Source organism: Dreissena polymorpha, chromosome 15, assembly GCF_020536995.1.
Source record: "Dreissena polymorpha isolate Duluth1 chromosome 15, UMN_Dpol_1.0, whole genome shotgun sequence".
NCBI lineage: Eukaryota > Metazoa > Mollusca > Bivalvia > Myida > Dreissenidae > Dreissena > Dreissena polymorpha.
Window position 1 is genome coordinate 33,068,293 of NC_068369.1, and position 23,518 is coordinate 33,091,810.

General features: G+C 34.3%; 2 protein-coding genes across 2 annotated transcripts in view; one reads left to right on the top strand and one right to left on the bottom strand.

Annotated features, from left to right (window-relative positions):
- LOC127861301 (uncharacterized) overlaps positions 1–23,518 on the bottom strand; it is a 436,008-nt gene that overhangs the window by 246,417 nt on the left and 166,073 nt on the right. The gene's annotated exons all lie outside the window — the stretch shown is intronic.
- On the top strand, positions 551–22,747 carry LOC127859676 (transient receptor potential cation channel subfamily M member 8-like). Its single transcript, XM_052397183.1, has 8 exons — positions 551–736; positions 1,682–1,766; positions 7,591–7,739; positions 14,545–14,645; positions 16,001–16,223; positions 17,910–17,996; positions 20,715–20,843; positions 22,733–22,747. The coding sequence occupies exons 1-8, from the start codon at positions 551–553 to the stop codon at positions 22,745–22,747; spliced, it is 975 nt and encodes a 324-aa protein (XP_052253143.1).

Sequence of the window (23,518 nt, forward strand, 5' to 3'; positions counted from 1 at the left end):
TCAAATCTTTCTTAATGAAATCTTAATCATAGCGCAAGCCTCTCTTTCATCATCGCATTTGTAGGGTCTTCGTCGACACGGAGAAGAAATGGAGTCCGGAAACCCACTAGACGTCTAAGCAGCCCTCATTAGGAAGGCACAAGCTGTTGAAAAAAAATGAACTCAAATAAAACGGGAATATTCCTATCATATACGGCGCATGGATTGTGCACGTACGTCTGGCCAGGGACAATAAAAACAGAGACCACCGAGAAAAACAGCCCTGCTAGGGAACGAGCTAAACAGATACGAAATTGGCATCGCATCCCTGAATGAGACTAGACTTGCAGGAGACGAACTTTATGAAAGAGGCTCTGGATACATCTTCTTCTGGATAGGTAGAACTATCGAGGAACGGCGTGACGCAGGCGTTGGTTTTGCAATGAAAACACCGCTTATTTAAAAGCTTATTGGACTTCTCAAAGTTGTAAACAAAAGGCGTATGACTATGAAGCCTCTATTGTTGGCTGAATGGAAGAATCTTACCGTAACACGCACCTAAGCTCAAATCATGACAGACTTAGAAGAAGTGAAGACAAATTTCTACAAAGATCTTCAAACCTTCATTACCGACGCTTCAGAGGCGGACAATCTCATCGTGTTAGGTGAATTCAACGCAAGAGGTTACACTGAACACATTGAGAGAGAGTTCTTGCACCAGCTATCGTCTCCTTTGCTCCAGACATTCACTGAACATGTACTGCAACAAACACGTCCCTCCCCGTAACCGAACGTCATGGATGAATCATCGCTAAAAGCAATTGTGTTTTAATGACTTCGTTATCGTGAGAAAGACGGACAAGTCCATGTGCGGTGCTGAATGTTGGGATAATCGCCACCTGATCATCACCACGGTGAATATGCACACTCAGGCAAAACGACGTCAGCAAATGAAGAAGGCAATTAACGCTTGAACATTTCCTAGCTTAAGAGCGCCAGCTGCAAGCAGCCCATCGTCAGGTCAGAATGTGGAGGCAGATATGGCGTTACTCAGCGAGCTGATTTATACTACAACCACTGACGACATTGAGCCCCAAACCACGAAACATGAGAAGGACTGAATTAAGAAGAACTTAGAAAAAATTGAGGGAATAATGCAGGTTTCTTTTCTCAGTAAAAAGGCCGACGATATCCAAGGTTATTGCAAAAAGCGCGATGATACGTAATTCCACAACGCTCTGAAAGAAGTGTTCAGTCGCACATTTTCAGGATCAACCCCCTCTCCTAAGTTCAACGGGAACACTCTTATCGCAGATAAAGTGAAAATCGTGGAAAGTTGGTCGAAGCACTTTGAATCAAACTGAAATTCACTTCCAGCATCAATCATGAGGCCATAAATCGTCGCCCTATGTGCCCATCCACGAGGAACCGAATGATTCTCCCAGCATGCTTGAGACCCAGAAAGCTACACGCCTACTCTCCAATGGCATTGCGCCGAGTACTTACGCCATCCCAGCTAAGGCCTACAAAGAGGGAAGGACAGCCTTTACTGCCAGGCTCCACCAGATGTTTCTTCTTAAGTGGGAGAAAGAGACGATTTCGAAGGCATTCAAAGACGCTTCTATTATGCATTTGTGCAAGCGCAAATAAAACACGCAGACTTTTGGCCACCCCAGTAACATATCGCTGCTCCCTGTTGCAGGGGAAATCCTTCCATAAGCAAAACACTTACCTGTTCTCCATCTATGTCGACATGACAGAATCTTTTGACACTGTAAGCAGAGACGGTCAGTTAAAGATCATGGCCAAGAACGGATGCCCAAGGACATAAATTGCTATGGTACAATTGTCCCACGAAGGGATGAAGACCAGAGTCTAGGAGAGCGAAGGGTCATCAAACACATGTCCTGTTACAAACGGGGTCAAGCAAGGCTGCGCCCTGGCCCAGACACTTTTCAGCATCATGTTTCCGCCATGCTCACAAACGCTTCTTCAGAGACCAGGTTGCTGATGTAAATCTGAGATACCGCCTAGATTGTTCATCTATTCAACCTTCAGAGGCTCCAGGCAAATACCAAGGTAAGGACAGAAAACAGCATAGATCTGCTGTTTACTGATGATTGTGCCCTTAACGCTGTCTCAGAAGCCGATATTCAATGATGTGTTGACATGTTTTCCAGGGCCTGCGTATTTTTTGCCTTACCGTCATCTTACATAAATTGTCAATAAGCCGATGCCTGGAAAGCCTTGCGTGGATTATAACATGTAAATGGCCAGATACTGAACAAAGAGTTTCGCTTCACTTATCGTGGTAGTAGACTCTCACATAATGTCACAATCGATAAAAAAGTAAACATTCGCATAGTCTTAGCCAGCTCAACCTTTAAAAGACTATATTGGAATGATTGGATAAGAAGAGGCACCAAAACACAGACGACCAAGCTGAAATTATTCAGTGCAGTAATTCTCCCTTTGATGATACATGCATCTGAAACATGAACAGTATGTCAACCCCATGATAGGAAACGGAACCATTTTCACATTAGTCTAAGGAAGGTTCTTCAGACTCCAGACACAGAGGATTTGGCAAAAGAAGGTCTGCCTGGGCTGGGAACGTAACCTGCCTCGAGGCTGCCTAAAATAATGTTCTATTCAAGTTTGCAGCATGATAAGCGGTCCCAAAAACAAAACGCTTCGAATACACAATCAACGCCTCACTGAAAGTCCGACACTTGGGCACACGACACAATTGATTGCACCCACTGACGCTCTTTCATCTTCAAATGCGTCGAGGCGTGTGAGGCGAATAGAACAACTGTCAAAGAGAAGAATAGGCAAGCCCGAAAGTCCCGTGCTGCCAACCTCTATGGAGACGTCCCGCTCATTTCCCATTTGTACAACAACGTTCTGTACCAAGATCGGCCTGAGCAGCCATATGCGCACAAACAGTACAATCCAGTCACAGCAGTCCTTGTGGTATACTTCTAGAGTAGTCCTCGTCGATTCAACTGCTTGCCAACAGAAGCACACAAACACACACGCACGCACGCACGCACGCGCGCACACGCACACACACACACTTTTATTTATCGATGCCACGGAAACCGTTTTTTAATATACTTAATGTTAACAGATTAATTTACCAACTGAAGGTCAGCAGTTATGCTTCTTTTTTATTCCATAGCGCTGATGAGAATAATATGTTGCTTGATAATACACATTCAACATTTTTTTTTGGTTAATACCACACTTATTCTTGAAAAAAACGTATCCACGTGTTTATCATCGTAAAAACGTATCAAATAAATAATATATCATCAGAAACAAAAATACTTAGTATAGTTATGAAAATAACCAGCGATCATTAAAGCCACTCACTGTTTCACAACAAGACACATTTATTATATTATTTGAATGATTTTTATAAAAGAAAGCTGGTGAATGTATTTTAAGTGCAAATGTAACCATGTTTGAAATTATTGTGCAAATTTTAACCTAAAATAAAAATTGTATTTAGTTTATACTAGTTGTGCAAAAGGTAGAGTTTTCGAATACATGGTCTACATATATCATACACCTTAACAATTCATATTGGCGAAGTATGATTCATATATTTGACAGACAGGATTTATCTCAACACATCGAAATTATGTTATGTATCTTCAATAAGTTAGATGTTTTTCATTCACTTAGTATCGCAAAACGTCTTGTTAATAACAAAACTTATTAAGATTAAAGAGGATTCCTTAAAAATGAGCATTTATACTAAACACAACATACATAAACAAATATTACATCATGTTGTATATATATATAATATATATATCATTCGGATCTTAGTTTTTTTTTTTACGGCAACAATCAACAAGGTATGATGAGATACTGATGCAAACCACATATTCGGCTATTTTAAAATAATTTTTAAATACTTTATATTAATTTTCGAGCTTGAAAGTTGATTGCTATTGTGTTTTCAACGAAGCAAAAACTAGGAAATACGCTCTTTGTTGTTCAATACTAATGACTAAACAATACGTTACCGTCACATCGGGTCTGGGTGAGATTATGATTCCATAGAGAGTAGGTTACCTCGACCTTTTCCCTTTTCCCTTCTCACCACCACCGACGACAGTAAGTGGATGTAAAGTAATTACACAATAAACTTAAAACATATTGGTTTGGATTAACTTAAGATTAAGAAAAATCAATCTTAGTTGAGCATTAACAGTACTTCGTTATTTAGTTATAACACATTTAGGTATAGTTACAAAATTAAAGTATTGTTTTAAACAACATATGTTTTAAGCCAAAACAGTTTAAAATTGAAGAATATATATTGACATGCATTTCAAATAGCATATTTGCATCGAATAGCTACTGAAATGAAAATAGTTTAGACATCAGACACTGAAACATGGAAATCAATTTAGACCATTTGAAAATGGTCCGATTCTTTTGGGAAAGGATCTTTAGTTTGTGAGTTAAACATGGGCTTTCATTTGAAAATATTGACAAACGTCAGTTTCTCCTTTATGACCAAAATGTAAACTTCCGAGAAATTAAAAAAAAACGCGTATAAGACGAAGCGTTTAAACTGGATACGATTTAATATATTTTGGATCGGATATACTCAACAAGCAAAAAAATAACATATTGGCTAACTGGTATCAATTGAGTAGACGAATTCAATTTTTAATATGTAATAAAATAACACCGTTTAGTTGGATATGTCTTTTTAACACTAGTGCCAAATAAATTGATGCGCATTTTCCAGTATACATTGATAATTAAAATCTAGAAACATTTGAGCAGAAAATTAAAGCAAAAACACACTTGTGGTGTTTTATGCGACAAGGAAGCAGTTGTCTATAGAATACTGGACAAAACATACAACTTTGCATATACATTAAAATGATTAAAGATTGGGTCACCGCTTTTGGAGCAATTCGTGGTTTAGGACAGTTGACGACACGACTAGCCTCGCACTTTGCTTAGTCATGTAAAAGTTACAGGATCACGTTTTGATTCTTTCTAAAAATAAAAAAGTAAAAGCAATTCAAACTGCTCCTAATTAGAGGCCACACCATCCCTGAATATGCGATTGTATTGTTGGTGACCCAATAATGTCACAATCGTGGGTATGCTCAATTCAGCGAGAGATCGTGATAACTCTTTGGACGTAAAGTCTGATTAAGAACGGTAATTAGCATGTTGACACATTTTTGAATATTTCTTATTGATTTATAGAACGCATAAACTTTTGTCGCAATAATTAAAACAAACATGTTGTTCCAGTAGAAGTAATTGTGTTATAAACACAATAATTGAACCTTTGAAGGCAACACTTTTCCCACTTCATGCTATGAAGCTCAGTAATCATTAGTAACGTTTTAACTTCCCCTTTCTATAAGTTCATGAATGAAGTTTTCGCTTTATCTTCTGTTCTGACTGAATAGAATAGCAGACCATACGGATTGGAAAAGAGAAAAAAGGAGTTGAATCCAAAGTTAAGTGATAAGCCAGTAGCATTTAAAGTTGCATCTATCTTTCGTTTTAAATAACCAATCAATGTTCATTTTATATTAACAAAAATACTAGGAGCAGCATCAGGAAATTGTTGTAAAATTATTTATAGAAATGCTATACTTATCATTTTGGAGTAAAACACATGTATATACATGTCATTTGCCGAATTTTGAGCCTGAAAATCAAACTATATTCACGATCATACACAGACGATCATACACAGACGAGTATGGTAATTATTATCGGAGGCATCCCTCTCTTTGCTTTGAAGGATTTAACTACGTTCAGTATTTTCTTCTGTATTGGCTTTTTAAATGAAGAGCCGTTGTTATATAAGGCACATGTTTATTTTTTTTTATTTATTATTTGTGTTTTATGATTAATTAGTGCTAAGTTCGGGATTAAGTACGCATTTCAACCGGTTTCAAACAAAAAGATTAGCTTTGATGATTTCAGGTGAACTCATGCCCTTGTGGTCCAAACTGGTCAAGCCCTGGTGGTTATGTCATTAATATAGACTTATATAGTAAATATCATGTTTTATAGTCTGATCGGAAACCGAAATGTTCAGTGCTCTTATATTTGGTTTATAACACAAACTAGTGGTAGTCTATGAATATTGTTCAAATCCCGGGGTCAACACTCCATATGGATGAAACGTAATAACAATTTTGGGTACACTAAATATGTTGGACAAATAAATGTAGACATATTTCTGACCTGATAGTTTAATATTTTTAATAAATGGACCATTATTTATTTATGTACTAATATATTGTTGGTCTTTAAATGTTCGTTTGATTTAAACCGCGCGTTTTGGTATTAAATTAATCTTGTGAGATTCAGCTAGATTAAAAAGCGGTTTAAACCCCAATTGCTATGCATTGACCGTTGCAAGACGCTTAACCAAGTTTAGTTATTATATGTAGATAGTTGGTGTTATATTATGAAGGTTATGGAATGAAACAAACATTTATATATTGAACTAGTTTCTGGATTGTCGTTGTTTGCGAAATTATTAAAACCAAGGGATGATATGTATATAGATAACTCTTTAGTACATATCATTAATTTAAACAAATCTCTGAAACCACAAGTCGCACAGCTTGTTATTATGGAACATCAAACATAGGTCTTGTACAAAGTTTGTCTGTGCCGCACGGGTCAAAACTGACCACTACCCAGACGGCACATTCTTCATTTAATATGTAAATAGCATATTACTTTTAACATCTAATTCTCTGAAACCGAAAACCTCAATGGTTAAATAATGGGTTGTAACATCATATAGAAGTCATCCGCACAATTTGTTTACCCCAAGCTGCTGGTATTAAAAACTTGCCACGCCCCAGGGCAACCTTATTTATATAGTGAATAACTGTCAATATCTTATCTTTTGAAACATTAAGATTCGGGTGCTGAATATTTGTTTTTTAACGTCGTCTAGAAGTCATTTACTAAGTATTTTCGAATTATGTCCGTGGAGTCACCACTGATCACATTCCAATGAGTCTCTAATGCTTATAGAAATATGTAGTAGACAATAACATACGATCTCAGAATCCCGAAGTCCCAGAGCTGTGATATTTGATATAAAGCATCAGAAACATATCTGGCTTAAATTATGCAGCTAGTGTCAAAACTGGTCACGCCATACGGATTGTGTTATTCATATAGACATACATAGTAAATAATAAATGAATACTAATGTCTGAAGCCGCATGAGTCGGGGTTTAATATTTGGTGTGAACTATCGTCTTTTTATTGACACAGAACGTGTGCCTTCCTTTTATCAATCAGTAAAACAAAGCATTTAATGCCAATTTCAGCTGTGTGTGTTGCTATGAAAATCTTACATCATCATATCGCCATTAACCACCTCAGAAACAGTTTATATTACAATACTGAGTTTCATGTTTAAGCAAATGCCTGGTGTCAAAAACATTTTTTTTAATATATCAATTACTTTACATCGACTGCATACGATACTTATTTTAAACGACATGCATTAGTATAGTAAAAAATTGAGGTCATATTAAATTGTATTCATGTCAGTACCAGTTTATTCTCTAAAATTTATTCAAGGAATCGAAGCTACCAGGCTAACTCCGATCTACTCATCTTCGAAACAGTTGAATACTAATGAGTTATTGCCATACTGGGAGTACATGTTTATTTGGAGTTTATTGTTGCGTAAACACGACATTGCGAAAATACTCTGGACCAAAACGGAGGTAAATAATTTTACTTGCATTACACTAAATTAATATAAGTTAAATACATATAACAGTCGTGCTCGCCAGATCAAGCTAAATAGATTGCAATTCCGAAATGTTTTTTTATTATTGGTTGAAAACATACGAGTGTGTGTGTGTTTTTTTTAATATGATCTCTTTAATTCGTGTGCTGACCGTCACATCAACGGCATATTGCACTGTCCACCTACTTTTACCTATCTATATACTTACTAGTTAATTTAGTTTAAGTTCCAGCGTGTAGAACCCACTATGGCAAAGAGTACCAACTAAATATGGTTTCTTACGTTGAGCAATTTTCTTATTAATTATAAACTGCTTTGGAATTTGCTCTTGCTATTCACACATAGTATGCGCAGACATGTCAACGTTCGCCAATATTAGTTTCTTATGCCTTATTCATATCGAATAAGGAAAGCTGGCATTTTCTTACTAAAATAAATCAAAATGAACCAAAAGAGACAAATAAATTAATTAAAATCAGTATAAATGTAAGTTGGGTATCAAACCATTTAATTACAGTAATGCTTACTTGGTTTTATTAATTGGCAATCGAGTTCCGTATTCAGTTTGAATAAGGAAAATAGGAACTGATATTTTATAACTACAAAAATAAGCTAAAATAAACATAGAAACAATTGAATAAATGAAAATCATTTTTAATGAAGTTTGGGTATCAAAATTATGAATTGCGGTACATTTGTTCTTAGCTTTATTTAATCATAAGCCAGTTCCTTATTCGGTCTAAATAAGGAATAAGGTGCTGCTTTCTTATTATTTATTTTAATCGAATAAGGAGATGGCATTTTCGTACTAAAATATATTTAAAATAAACCAAAACACCAATACATTAATGAAAATCATTGTAATATACGTTGGGTATCACATTATATATATATATATATATATATATATATATATATATATATATATATATATATATATTGTGATATATATATATATATTGTGATATATATATATATATAAATATATATTGCAGTACATTTTTATGTTTGGTATATTTATTGAATTGATAACCCTGTTCCTTTTTACGACTCAATAAAGAAATATTCCAGTTGCACTTACTTCGGAAAATTAGACTGGTTTCCACCGAGAACATGGCCATTGTTTCGGTTCCCAACTTATTTGATCGTGCGCAAATGCTGAAGGTCGCCGGATGTACCGTTCGTTTTGTGTATAATTTAGTTGTGTGAGTGTAAGAGAATGGCAATTCCTTATTCGATTTGAATAAGAAATACGGAACCATTTCCTTATTCATTTTTTCAAACCGAATAAGAAAATGGGTTTTCATTAATTCAACTTAGCAGATATGTACTGCAATTTATCATTTTGATACAACATACATTAACAATGATTGTTATTTATATATTGGTCTCTCTGGTTCATATCAATTTATTTTTAAGTAAGAAAACTCCAGTCCCTTATTCGAATTGCATACTAAATAAGGAACCAATTCCTTATTCCTTGTTTAAACCGAAACAGGAACTGTGGTATCATTTAATTAAATTAGGTATAAATATAGTGTAATAAATATTTTTGATTTAAACCTATATATACAATAATTTCATTGGCATTTATTATTCTTTGGTTAAATTAAATTTATGTTTGAGTATGACACCATTTCCTTATTATTTTCTTCATCATACTTGTTTTCAGCGTTTATCGTCAAATATAATATTCAATAAAAACGTGACAGAATATTTACATATGACATAATCAAGCTTAAATAACAAACACACAGCATCTGAAAAATAGCATATCTGAAAGTGATCGTCCGAAATACAGGCTTCTTAATAAGGAACTAACTTATTACAAATTTCTTATTCAGAGGCCATAATTTCGTATACTTATATTCGGATTATTCAAGCATAGCACAGTTTTATATTCGGTATTATTGGCTATGTTTAGAGTAAGATTTGGTTTGTATATCTCTTATTTATGATACAGTTCTGAAGTCTTTGCTAACCCTTACCTTTGCCCAAGAAAATGGTAGTTCCTTTTTTCAAACCGAATACAAAACTAGGTTACCATTAAATAAAACTTAATAGAGTTGTACTGCATTTAATGTTGTAGGTATATTTGCAAAGATGTTCATTGCTTTATGGTCTCTTTGGTTTTTTTTAAAGACAATTTAATAAGAAATGCCAGTTTCTTATTCGATTTGAAAACCATGATTTTCATCGACATTTAATATTCTTTGGTTATTTTGTATTTATGTTTGAGTAAGACAATGCCATAGCCCTAGTATCGTCTGCATAATACTTGTTTTTGGCGTTTATCGTCAAATAAAAATTATCAATAAAAATGTGATAGAATACGTCCATAAAACATAATCAAGCCTCAATAACACACCCAACATTTAAAACAAAATAAAATAAACATGATTGTTTCAAATACAGGCTTCTAAATAAGGAAATAACTAATTATCAATTCCCCCATAATTTCGGATACTCAACTTCGAATCATTCGCGCATAGCACAGCTTTATATTCGGAATTAAGGCGATGTTTAATGTAAGATGTGTTATTTATATCTCTGATACAGTTTTTGAAGTCTTATCTGACCCATATGTTTGGCAAAGACTATATGATAGCTGAATACTTAACATGTTTATTTATGTTATTCCGTTCTCATACGTAAACAGTCACAAAGCGATATTATTAAGAATGCAAAGTGATTTCAAAACGTCAACATAAAAGCAAGACTGCACAGGAGGCAGCGGTCCTGGTAGCTCTAGTTTACTTTAAAATTTCATTGAGATGTCTTTTTTTTTATAATTGAAACGTCTTTGTGCGTACCAGTTGTTAAAGTGTGTTTTCTTCATAGATTTGTTTTAGTGCGAATACGCGTGTTCTCCTTCATGAAGACCAATGGTATATCCGGCGACTTGTAAGGTCGGCACACGGGGATTGTCAGGATTGTAAACAGTCCTTCGCCGTTTTTAGCGTAACAGTTGCGCTCTGAATTCGTATCGAATGCCAATATTTCGGACAGCGTTGTCATCAATGCAACGTCACTGACGTCACCATAAAGGCAACACTGCATCGGGGGAAGCGGTCAAGGCGACTTTAGAAGACAATGAAGTTTCATCAAAATGCCTCTGTATTGCGCGTGTTTTTTTTTAAACTTACACTCACACGCGTGTTCTTGTCCCAGGATGCCTACGTTACATCCGGCGACCTTCAACATTGGCCAAAGATTAAAGGTCGTGGGAACCGACAAAGTGGCGCTGTTCTCTGTTGTTATCAGTCATATTTTTAGATAGTGCATCTGATCACGTTTTCCTTATTCAGCCGCAAAAAAGGGCACTGGTTTGTCATTACATAAGAGAACTAAAAAGAATTGTACTGTTATAAAACATGTTTTATTTCAAACCTAAATTTACAGTGATTTTCCTTGATTTATGCGTCCCTTTATTATACGCCCGTTTTTCAATACGGGACGTATTATAAGATCACCCTCGGCGGGCTTAGGGCGGCGTCCACAGCAGTGTCTACTCTCTAATTCAAATCGTTTTTATCCGATCTTCTCCAAACTTGGTAAAAAATGTCTCTAGACAATATCTAGGTCAAGTTCGAATATGGGTCATGACGGGACAAAAACAAGGCCACAGAGTCATTTAGTGCATTTTAAGAATCAGGCAAGGTACCGCTCTCTAACTGAAGTAGTTTTCAGCCGATCTTCACCAAATTTGGTCAGAAGTTGTGTCTAAATGATATCTAGATCAAATTTAAATATGGGTCATGCCGGTAAAATACTAGGTCACGAGATCACTGTCAAGCATTTAGCATGTTGTCGGCTCTCTAATTATAGCAGTTTTCTCCTGATCTTCATCAAATTTAGTCAGAAGTTTTGTCTAGATGACATATAGGTCAAGTTCGAATATGGGTCATGTCAGGTCAAAAACTAGATCACAGGGGTGTATAGTGCATTTCAAGGATATAGCATGGTGTCCGCTCCACAATTAAAGTAGTTTTCATCCGATCTTCACCCAATTTGGTCAGAAGTGGTGTCTAAATAATATCTAGGTCAAGATCAAATATGGGTCATGCCGGGTCAAAAAAATACTTCACAAGGTCACTTAGTGCAATTCAAGCATTTACCATGATGTCTTCAAACGGGCGTGTATTGTGACAGTTTGGCACTTTTGTTCATATTAATTTATTTGTTAAGCAAGACAATGCCAGTTCTTTATTCGATTTGAATAGGGAATAATGAACCAGTTCCTTATTCATTATTCAAACTGAATAAGGAACTATGTTATAAATAAAAAATACCAAAGTAGAAATGTACTGCCTTTGGTATTTTTTATAACCGACCTACATTAATTATACTTTTCGTTGATTTATTTATCTCGTTGGTTCATTTTTGTTTATAATTTATTGAAAGACTATTTCATTTCCTTATTCGATTTAAATAAGGAATACGCAAAAAGTCATGGACGTTTACAATGTAAGTGCCAGTTCCTTATTTGGCTTGAATAAGATCTATTGAAATATACTAGATTACATATGTATATCACATATATGTAAAATAGTGTTTTATGCTTAAGGCATTGTTTATGTGGAGTTAGTATTCGTATTAGAAAATGCCGGTTCGGTTTCAACAAGATATTCCATGCGAAGAAAAACACGAAAATGTAACGTAAGACATAAAGTATATATGTATTCGAGTTATTTTGTTTGTATTTACTTAAGATTTATGCTTTATTTTTTTAAACTTTATATCAAATATGTCAAGCTTGAATAAGCAATACAAAACTATTCCTTATTCCTTATTCGAAAAATAATTAAGAAAATTGAAAAGAGCAACCAACTTACTCTACATTACAAAATGTACCTTTTAAATTGTTACATGAACGGATTTATTACATAATAAGTATTACTTTTAAAATAACAATACCTCATAATGTAATGAAGGATATAAACCGATGAATCGGATTGCCCTGTGATTTAACTGGTGTTTAATCAAATGACTTGCGAAGTTTAATTGAGTATTTTTTTCTGCGGTTATGTTTCCGTTATATTTTATTCCGATAATTATTTTGCATTATCAGGCCCACTTTGAGCGAGCTCATCATACACATTGACATGTTTGTGCATATATTTTTTATTTATTTAATGCTAAGTGTTATCATTAAAGAAAATCGAAAACAATATATCACAGGAAGTTTGACATCTGACATGCATTGTAGTCATTACATGTTTTACTTCCTCTTCGGTTTCAAATGTTCACTCTGCTAGCCACACCTTTGTTAGGATTGACCATACATGTTTGGTATAATGAATGAAGAAAATACCACATTCATACCGCATTTCTTCATTCAGTACATTCTTTTATTTATTAAATATATATGAGCACATTTAAACTTAAAATATCGGATCAACTGTTAAGTGCTCATTTATGCTTGTTTTGATATGTCCTGCATTAAACCGGAAGTCATAGTTTATAAGGCGATTTATATTTATTAAATGGCATGGTCAATGTTTGGTATTTTACACCAAGTCCTTTAAGTTGGCAAGGTAATGGGTTTTGAGTTATTGGGATTGGAATTCAAAGCCAAAGTCGAATTCCTTGCTGTGTATTGGGTGTTTGAACTTTGGCAAATATTAATCTAATGTTGAATACCCAGCTTGGAATTTGCCATTCAAACTATTGCAAATTAAAAAACAGGAAGACCAAAATGTGCACTACATATTCTTAATTTAGCGAATATTATGGTACGATCAAATACCCAGCAAGTTATTGGGTATGTTGTCGAATTTTAGTCAGATTCGATATTTCACCTGTATATTGGATATTCGGGCTAATTTAAAAATATAGCCGGGATTGAATATCGGGTAACCGAGCTGAATGGAATACAGAGATCGATTATCGAGCAAAAACGTGAAAAGAACATCTTTTAAAAAAATTATTAAAATATAGACTATAAACAGACATTTCGTAAGACAGTGTTATGCAGGAACTTTACAAAGGGGCTCTTGGGTATATCCGTGTTTTTATGTTGCGGATTGTCAACTGTGTGCATGTCAATATTTTAGTTCGTTTTTTGACATGTTCAACATATATTATGGTCCTTTTTAGAAGTATAAAAACATGTGTTTAATTGTTTCGCACATAAAGCTAAATATGTATCTGCTTCTGCTACTAGATTGATGTAACTTTACACATTTTATAGCCAGCTTGCGATCTATCACAGCTTAATACTTTAGTGTTTTTTTATAAAATCAAATACAAAGCCCTTCGTGTACAAATGTTGCATTTTTAAACTTATGTCACGCCTAACTTAAAATGTTTGCGGCCTTAAGGATGAATCTTTAAAACATATTTACAAGCATGGGCACCCGGGTAGTTTGAGTACTGAGACGAATGTTCATTGTGGCGACATTTGTGTTCTGAGGTCACTTTTCGGTTTCGACGCAACGTTCATGTTCCGCGTTAATATGCGAAACCACTTTATATTCCATTTGTAGAGTAAGATATAAGCAAATGCAATGATTTGTATTAAAATAACTTAAATAACATTGTTATTTAAAATAGAAAGAATTTTGTATTTGTAAAAAAGTACGCTCCAAAGCTCTGTTATGTATTTGTTTGTTTTTTATGTGTGAGTTAATATCACTACCAATTGTCTGTTAAAATAAATGTGCCTCAGTATGGTTATGTATTCACATAATAATGGTTCTTATTATAAAGTATAATGCTTGTGGATATGATTGTTGATATTTCACTGTTTTTATTATTTTCTTTTATTTTATCGCCAGCATCCGCTCTTCATGTCCCTCATTGCATGCAATTTATGCAAGGCGGTGAAGAAGGAAACAAACGATAAAGTTCTAATTGTCGAAATGGAAAACATTATGAGGTAAGGTTTTATTCTGCACCACTGTATAACAGTTTTCCGGGCATGCCCATGAATAGCATTAATAACATACAAGTGGATAGTTTTAAAACATATCCAGAATTAATAAAAGCAAACGCAAAGCAAATAGTTATTATGTTACATTTATATAGGAAATCCACTTTAAATCAAGGTGACGATTTCAATAGTCAGAACGTTCAGTATGTATTGAGATTTAAGTTTATACAGAGATGTTCATAAATGGTGACGCTCCTGGTCTGCATTGAACATCGTTGTTCATAATGTCTTACATACCCGATCACTCCACGCATAGCTTTACATGACTTGGTGTGGGAAGCAGCAGTTCAAGTACATGTCAAATTTTAAACAAATGATCTCGCAAGAATAACCAAAAGACGGTTCTACACAAAGCAGGACGAATGTTTATCAGACATTTGAACTGATGGGTGAACTTAGCTTGCTACACGTGCTATATGTTATTTAGCAATTATTTTGAGATTCATCGTGTATTGCGTCAATGGTAGTTATCGAGTACAGACTAACAGAAAATCGTATATGTTCCATTCGTTACCAGATGAAAATGAAAAAGCAATGCCGTGAAGTAGTTTTCTGATGTGAGTTGTACTGAAAATATAACGAAATCAGATGCTATTGAATCACAACAACATGCTTTCAGGCAATTTCAGCTTAAATACTAATTATTTAAAATATTGTCTTTTTATATATTGCAACAGGATACAATTTCAAATGTATTTATAGGTGAATAGCTTTTAATGACTTTTCGCAATTATAAGCTTATTAAACTAAAGTTTACTTCATTTCTGTTGTTAGTTTACACGTACTTTCTGCTTTAAATGAACTGTTATGTAAACAAAATAAACAAATATAACTTTTGAACATATCGTCAACGATCTGAGAGCGTTGCTTCGAAGAAAGCTTGTTTGTATTCGTTGATGTGTGGTGACGAAACAATGAATGATAAAAATGTGTGAACTAAAATTAAATCAGCTAGCAAAAACATGAAGCGTTTAACGAACAAAAAAGCAAAGCTTTAGAATGTCGCAAAAAATACTTATGTGCCGATGTTCGGTATTCGGATGTGATTTGTCTTGCTTTGCTTATACACTTAATGTGCGTTAAATGTCCCTTAATTTCAAATCTCGTGTTGATTATCAAAGGTATCGATGACCATATATATGTATGCGCAATTATTTTTTCAACATATTTAAAACCAACATTGCATTAAAGATGATAGTGATTTTATCTATGCTTACATTGACAAGAATAGATATAAGTGAAATAACGTATGTCAATTAGACATAATGTATTTGTTTTGTTTTATACACTTTATCACGAAGCGAGTGGTCTACTGTGGCTATAGATTATCTTAACACATTCTACCAGACATATGGTGAAGCCACATACCTCCAGCTGACAATCACCATGGATTTTTGGTATTCAAAATCATGCCTAGATTTGGCTGTTGAATCGAGCAACATGGAGTTCCTGGCCCAACACGCCTGTCGCAATCTAGTTGGAGATGTCTGGAATGGGCAACGTTTTGATGACGCGTTAAACAAGGTATTTATAAAGGTTAATTTTGTATTCATTAACCGAAATAAATCCGAACTCTGTTAACACTTTCTGCATTTGTATCACGTTTTGAATATCGTCGAATCGTGGTTGATTTTTAAACGGTGTTTATTTGGTACAATACGTATTTATTTTGTATACCTATTTGTCACCTCTTTATGTGTATAAAACGCTGCTTATATAAGTGTATATATAATTCAATAAAGATAGCTTAAGGTAGCGCACCTCTAATGGGCACATATCCAAATATAATCTAATTAATTATTTTTATAATCAGCATCATTTCACTGAACTACATGCAAATTTGTAGGTAGGCTTTCCATGCTTTTTAAAAAAATATACCGATTTTTTCAAAACCACCCCCACGCTCGGCTTTTGTCCAGTTTATTTTCACCCCTGGGGTATATAAAAGTTCCATAATTCATTCAAATTTCCAAATATGGGCATGCAGTTGGTGTGTACAGATGCTGTAAAGGTGTTTAAAGTTTAAACAAGATGAAATAAGTATTCTTTTACAGACATTTATTTTTTACAATTTTTTATCTATGGAAGAGCGCCATGAAATGTAAGTGATTTCAGCCAAGTAAAAATTGGGTCGGTTAAAAACAAAGTGTCATTAAATTCAAAATAGTATCATTTAAGTCATATTTTTAACTTAGTTTTTATAGAAACACTATATACAGCAAAAATACCAAGAAATAGACAGATTTACCGTTTACTTTTTGAAATAAAAATAAAAATGCAACATGCATGGTTCGTATTTTCAACAGTAAATCACCCAATTTCGCCAAAATGTTGTTTTAATTTTAATAATTGAAGAATATGCATAAAAATTGCAACATATTTAACAATAAATATAGCTTAAATGCGATATTAAATCAAATTACGTTAGAAAATAAATAAAACGCGTCGCAAAAAAGTATACGTCGTCGGCAGGATTCGAACCTGCGCGGGAATATCCCAAAAGATTTCTAGTCTATCGCCTTAACCACTAGGCTACGGCACCTAATAGTAGGCTCTTCAACCTTCGAAGAAATCGCGGGAAATCATTAGAGGTGCGCTACCTTAACGCAAACTTAACATTAAAAATGTCGCCTTTATATTCGCCAGAGCAGCATGGAACATTAATGCAACTGTTCACCTACAAAGCATGTATATCAAAAAATCGCTTTGCTATTTATATAGACACATAATAAGTATGAGGGACTGTGCTACAATACTCTACTATAGTGCATGTAATCAAACTAATTATTGCGGTCAAGTTAGATGACGTTTACCTGAATGTTTTATTATTTATTGAGTAACAAACAAAGATGTTGTTGTTATGTAAAACTTAGTGTTTACACTATGAAATTCAAGATCGAAACGACATTCTTCTACTGTTTTTTTCTCAAAATTTGATTTACAAACAAAATGTACAAACATGAATACAGGCTTTATGAGGCTTGCAACAAAGCCGATGCATAGAATACGTTCGAATACACATACAACTTCTTTATTTGTCATGTTATGTTAAACATTTTTTTGTTTTATACACAGTGGTGATCGGGCTGGATGTTTTCTTTAACATAAAGTGCCGTTATATCACTCTCTTACTTTATTTGATCATTCTTTACGTTGCTTATCCGCAATATATCTTCTAAGTTGAACAACTTTCGTTTTATCCTATTTCAGTTAAACGGGTCATTGTCAGACACAAAAAGGATCGAGTTCTTCTTGAACAAAATGAAGGCTCCAAAAACGAAATTCGCGTACACTGTGGTATGTTATGAACCATCTGGTTAAAAAAAAATTACATACATTGTAGCATGTGAGAGAAAATGCGTATATGCATATATTTGTATTAACAGACAGACGGCATTTGCTCTTGTGCGTCTTAATTGTGCATACGAAGGTTTACGATTAAGATTAATTTGAAAGGCAAAATGGCTGTCACCGGACTGATAGGTTACGATTCATTACGATATTACGTCTCGTTTATTGTCTCAAAAGTGACTGGTCTTCGCATATTTGAGCTATCCGAGCAGTCGTAAATCAGTTACAGTCACATGTGTTCTACAATAGTAATTTTGTAAACAACATTCAACACAGAATTGAGAACAATGCACATTATGTAAAATGCAAACACAAATATAAACACCAACTAATCATGTGAAACTGAGAATCTACATCCAAGCAAAGTGACTTTGAATAATTAAATGGTAATTAAATTGAATGCGTTTTAATGCCCTGTTATTATTGTTTAATTGAAGTTCCAATGCCATGAGGTTAAATTTTATTTACACTTATATGTATCATGAATATTGCTGGGCGAAGTGTGAGGTTGAGCGCTTTAAAACCGGTTTAAACCCCAATGCTTTACATTTACCGTTCCAAGGCGGTGACCCCAGCTTTATTCTTATATGTGTTTATTTTGTTTTGTATTGTGCTGTTTTGTTCTGTTTTGGCAATTGGTCACTTGCCTTAAATAAAGGACTAACTTATTGCATATAATGAGAATGCAATACTGCTCCAGCAGCTGGGGTTTCCCTTCTTTATATTGAAATAGGATCTCTGGGTCATATGCTTCGCTTGATTTGGTGGAAGAAATACACGATTACAGACACCTCTGTGCGAACGTACAAAAGGAATATTTGAACTTTCTGAAAAAAAAATCGCATCTAAATGCGTAATACATGCAATGCAATTGATGTTAACATGATTGTGATGTATTGAAGGGCGCTCATTCTTACACTTAAACCTGTGCAAATTATAAAAAAGATTGCAACGTCGATAAGACACATTTCTGCAAACAATAACAATTTTGAAATAACAATAAATTGAGAATCTGTGTCATCAATTTCGTTGATCATACGCGAAATGTTCGTAATGTAGAACGTACAAAGTTCCATACCAAGTTGATGATTCGGATCTTATATAATACATGCAATATAAATTGGCGTGGTCTGTATTGATAATCCATTCCGGTCATTTGCTATAAACTATGTCTTTCATCTTGTAAAACTATACCCTAAAGCGTGCACTGAATATTAAACAAATGATAGCCTACACGTTTTGCTCAATGTTAATAATGAGTTAACGATTGCAGGTTAAAATCTTTATTAACTGTCCAATAGGAAACTTCAATTATATCAATATTATATATCAATATTTCGTTTATTTAATAAATGACATGTTGTTGTTGTTGATATTCTTTGTAAGAAGTCAATTTATTAATATTGAAATGTATCGCTTTGATTTCCTCGTCGTCTGTTTTTACATAGATGGCGAAATATCGAAGATGCAAACAGGGTGATACAATTGGATAATTGATTACTAAGTCATGGTATTGACCTTCATTTTTGAAGTACATATATATGCAGAGATATATAGATGATATTTGTTGAATGCAGTGCAAGTCGCAATATTATTATATGACTAGTCATATAGTTCTTATTTCCGAGTGGTTGATACTATCGAAATAACAAAAATAGGTTTTATTCAATGCGTATGTACCATATATTTATAAAATGTGAAAATCGTGATCGAGCGTAATAAGTGGTCGAGTTACTTAATTTCAATTATGCAATAGGTCGACATAGATATTCACGTATTGTTAGGGCTATTTACCTATTGTTTAAAACCATTCCAACAATAGTTGAACTAAAATCAATTTTGTAATAAGCTGAAGTAAAACGATAAAAACTTATTAATTCGCTTAAGCAAGAATGAAATGACCACGTAATAATTGACTGGTATTTTTAACTTATTCACCGTCTAGCATGAACAACATTCGCAACCATTGATGTAATAATTATTAACAAACCGCACGCACATTTTCCGGAAAATAAAATTCGAATATATCATTCAATTTATTGTTCTTAAATAGGCAGTACCAGAATATAATCCAAATATGCCTGTTTGCAATTGCGCTTTTTTTACTGATAAGCAAGCCATCGTGTGTATACGGGGTATTTTGTGAAACGTAATTGAAAGAGATTTATGCAACAAGAAAACTGAATGCACAGGCTTTTAAATTAGTTAATTGTTGTTGAAATCAATGCCTTTGAGACTTTACCGCATTGTGCGGTGATTCCAAACTTACGGAAACGTAGATTCATGTTGATACAATATAACAGTTTTGAAAAAGGTGATCGTCTGTACTAACCCACAAATTGTAGCTGATGAAACTGATGTAGCTGATTAAAAAAAGGAATATTGGTAATAGTGTTTTATTATGCTATTGTTAAATATAATTTTTTACATAGCTCGTTTTGACGAAGATCTCTTTTTTTTACCTCATTACGGATATTGCTTAAATCTCATTGATGAAGAATCTTATCTTCTACAAAAATAATTGACCAATTGTTCAACGTTTTAACATCTTCATTCATACACATTATTCGATACGGCGTTGTACCGATAAAACTCGCATGTATCGTATTTACAATGAATACATAAAAGCGAGTAATGTATTGTTGCTGTTTTGTTTACCAACAGATCTCGTATTTGGTGTTTCTGAGCCTGTTCGCGTACGTGCTGTTGTTTGATCTAAAGAAAACCGTATCGACACAGGAATTCGTGTTAATAGCATGGGTACTGACCATATTGGTTGAAGAAACTAGACAGGTAATCCATAAAATAATCACACAATGAAAAATTTACAACAATGCAAATAGGATATGTAAACAATTAACTTACATGCAATCATAATAATGATTTAATATCAGTAAAAATTACATACATTGTTGTTATTCTTGTAGCACACTTAAACAATGTTTTATCAAAACATACGTGTATTCAGTGTGGTTAAACATAGTTTAACGTTTAAAGTCATCCTTACAAAAAATCGTTTCAAGACACTCGTATACATTTTAGTTTTTAATGTATAATTGTACATAATCGTATGTACAATTTATAAAATGCTTAATACATTATGTATATTGAAGTCATACTTAAGTTTTAATATGAGGAAAAATCACACACATAAATAAGCAACTAATTTACACCTGAAACAATGTCATTTCCCTGATCTATCTCACAAACATTAACTCGGCTTGATTTATATCACAGCAAAGGACAACAAACGCAATACTCCGCCTAAATAGTAACCTACAAGGATTTAAACAGATATACCATTATCCACTAAAACTATTATATGAGATATTAATTGGTAATATTATTTTTTTACACATTAAACACACACTCATTGATAAACGAAAATTATGCATACGCTCAATATGCAATGACATCTCTTCATAAATACTAGAACATCGTATCGTTATTAGGCTTCGTATTTTACGTGGTTGAGAAGAAAACAACGAAATCGCAGACTGGTATTGCAACATCATTGCGTGTTTCCTGGTGTAAAACAGGATGCGGATGTCATACTATATTAGACTTTAAAACTTATCCGGGTACCACACACGGACTATATAGACCGCAGGCTAGTGTTGCATAAGCGAGAGAAGGGCTTTTGAACTGGCTTTGAATTGCATGCTCTATTGACGGACTGACGCTCAAGGTAGCATAAGCTATGAACGGAATGTTACACAGGCTAAAGGTGGCATTCGCTATGGACGGACTGTAACACAAGCTTAGGAAAAAAACACCCTATGTACGGACTGTTACACGGGCTTAAGGTGACATTCGCTATGGATGAACTGATCCACATGCTCGAAGTGGCATTAGCTTTGGGCAGACTGATATACATACTAAAAGCGGCATACGCTTTTGATGGACTGTTACGCAGGCCCAGGTTTGCATACGCTTTGGACGGACTGTTACATAGGCTGCAGTTTGAAAGCGCTGTAGATTGACTGTTACAATTACTTTGGGAGGCTTAAGATATGGATGTACGGTTAGAACACATGCTCAGGGTGCCATACATATGATTGTAATGTAACACATACTAAGGGTATCGTCAGCTATTTATTGACTGTTACACATGCTCAGGGTTTCAGAAGCAATCGATAGACGGTTACACAACCTCAGTGTGGCGTAGGCTATAGAATAACTGCTACACTATTTCAGATTGTCATAAGCTATGGATGGTTAGTGTTAGCAGCAATACATGGATTGTTTCATTATAATGTCACAAGCAATTGATGGATTGTTACACATGCTCAGGATGACATAAGCTATGGATGGACTGTAACACAGGCTGTTGGTGGCATAACATATGGGTAAACTTAATTGTTGACATGTTTAACTAAATGATCTTGCGCCTAATAAGATGTTTAAAATACATATTGATATACATACCCTGTACTGAACTTGCGACACATTGAGTGTGCTGCACATGAGCTCTATGAGTTACACAAGCTCGAGTGCTTCCAGGCGGAGTGCTACACATGCGCATAGGGCCTCCCTAGATCTAATTGAGCGCTTCTCAAAACTAATATGCTTTACACAGTGCTGTATATGTTTCATATTGCCATAAGAAAGTCAAATAAGTTACACAGGCGCTTGGATTGACAATGGTAATATGTGTTGTAATGCCTCTATGCGCTACCCAGGGCAATGCAGCTTAAACATTGTTTAAGAAAATACAAACGTTATTTATGATATGTGTGCTATTTGTGATACATGTTGCACATACTTGGCGTCTTACATGGGCTATATTAGTTACACAGCGTATCCGAACAACATAATATTACATAGGTTGTATGTTTTACATAGACTCTCTAACTAAACATGTATATTTTTTATTATTGTAGGCTTTATGACCTACGTGGTTGTCACATTGTCGATTGGTCACACTAATACACAAGTTTAATCAGTTTTTATTGCGATTAATTTTTGTTGATTTAACTCTAACACAATATGTTCCGATATTCGTGTCGTGAGATCAAAACAAGGCCTGACGGCCTTGCCCACAACAAAATGTAATTGTGACCTATATTCCCGGTTGACTAACGTGTTTACTGACTTTTGTACTGAAATGAATATATAAATAAACATTGAAACCCTCAGTGGTGACGTGTGCAATTTTTACCGAAACATGTGCACAGGCACGTGTCCACAGGTAACGACGTAATATGACGTATGCAACGGACGCAGGTGGATGTTAGCTTTTCATTTACATGAAAATATACAACAATTAATTGGCTGCATGTGATTACCCAAGACATGACACATAAATGAAACAATCGATGGGATATGACTTAGTGAATTCTCCCCGTCTAGTTTGACGTAAACATATGATGTTTATTTGTATATCTATTTAGGTAGACACCATAGTGAAATTAATGCAAAACAAACATAAATTTATACTATCCTTAGTAATCTAGCTTATGCACTGT

Excerpts from the sequence above, each read along its gene's own strand:
- LOC127859676 (XM_052397183.1), top strand. The coding sequence starts at position 551 with ATGACAGACTTAGAAGAAGTGAAGACAAATTTCTACAAAGATCTTCAA. Across the intron at positions 14,646-16,000 it reads GAAATGGAAAACATTATGAG|CGAGTGGTCTACTGTGGCTA; the intron begins GTAAGGTTTTAT and ends TTTATCACGAAG. Across the intron at positions 17,997-20,714 it reads CGAAATTCGCGTACACTGTG|ATCTCGTATTTGGTGTTTCT; the intron begins GTATGTTATGAA and ends GTTTACCAACAG.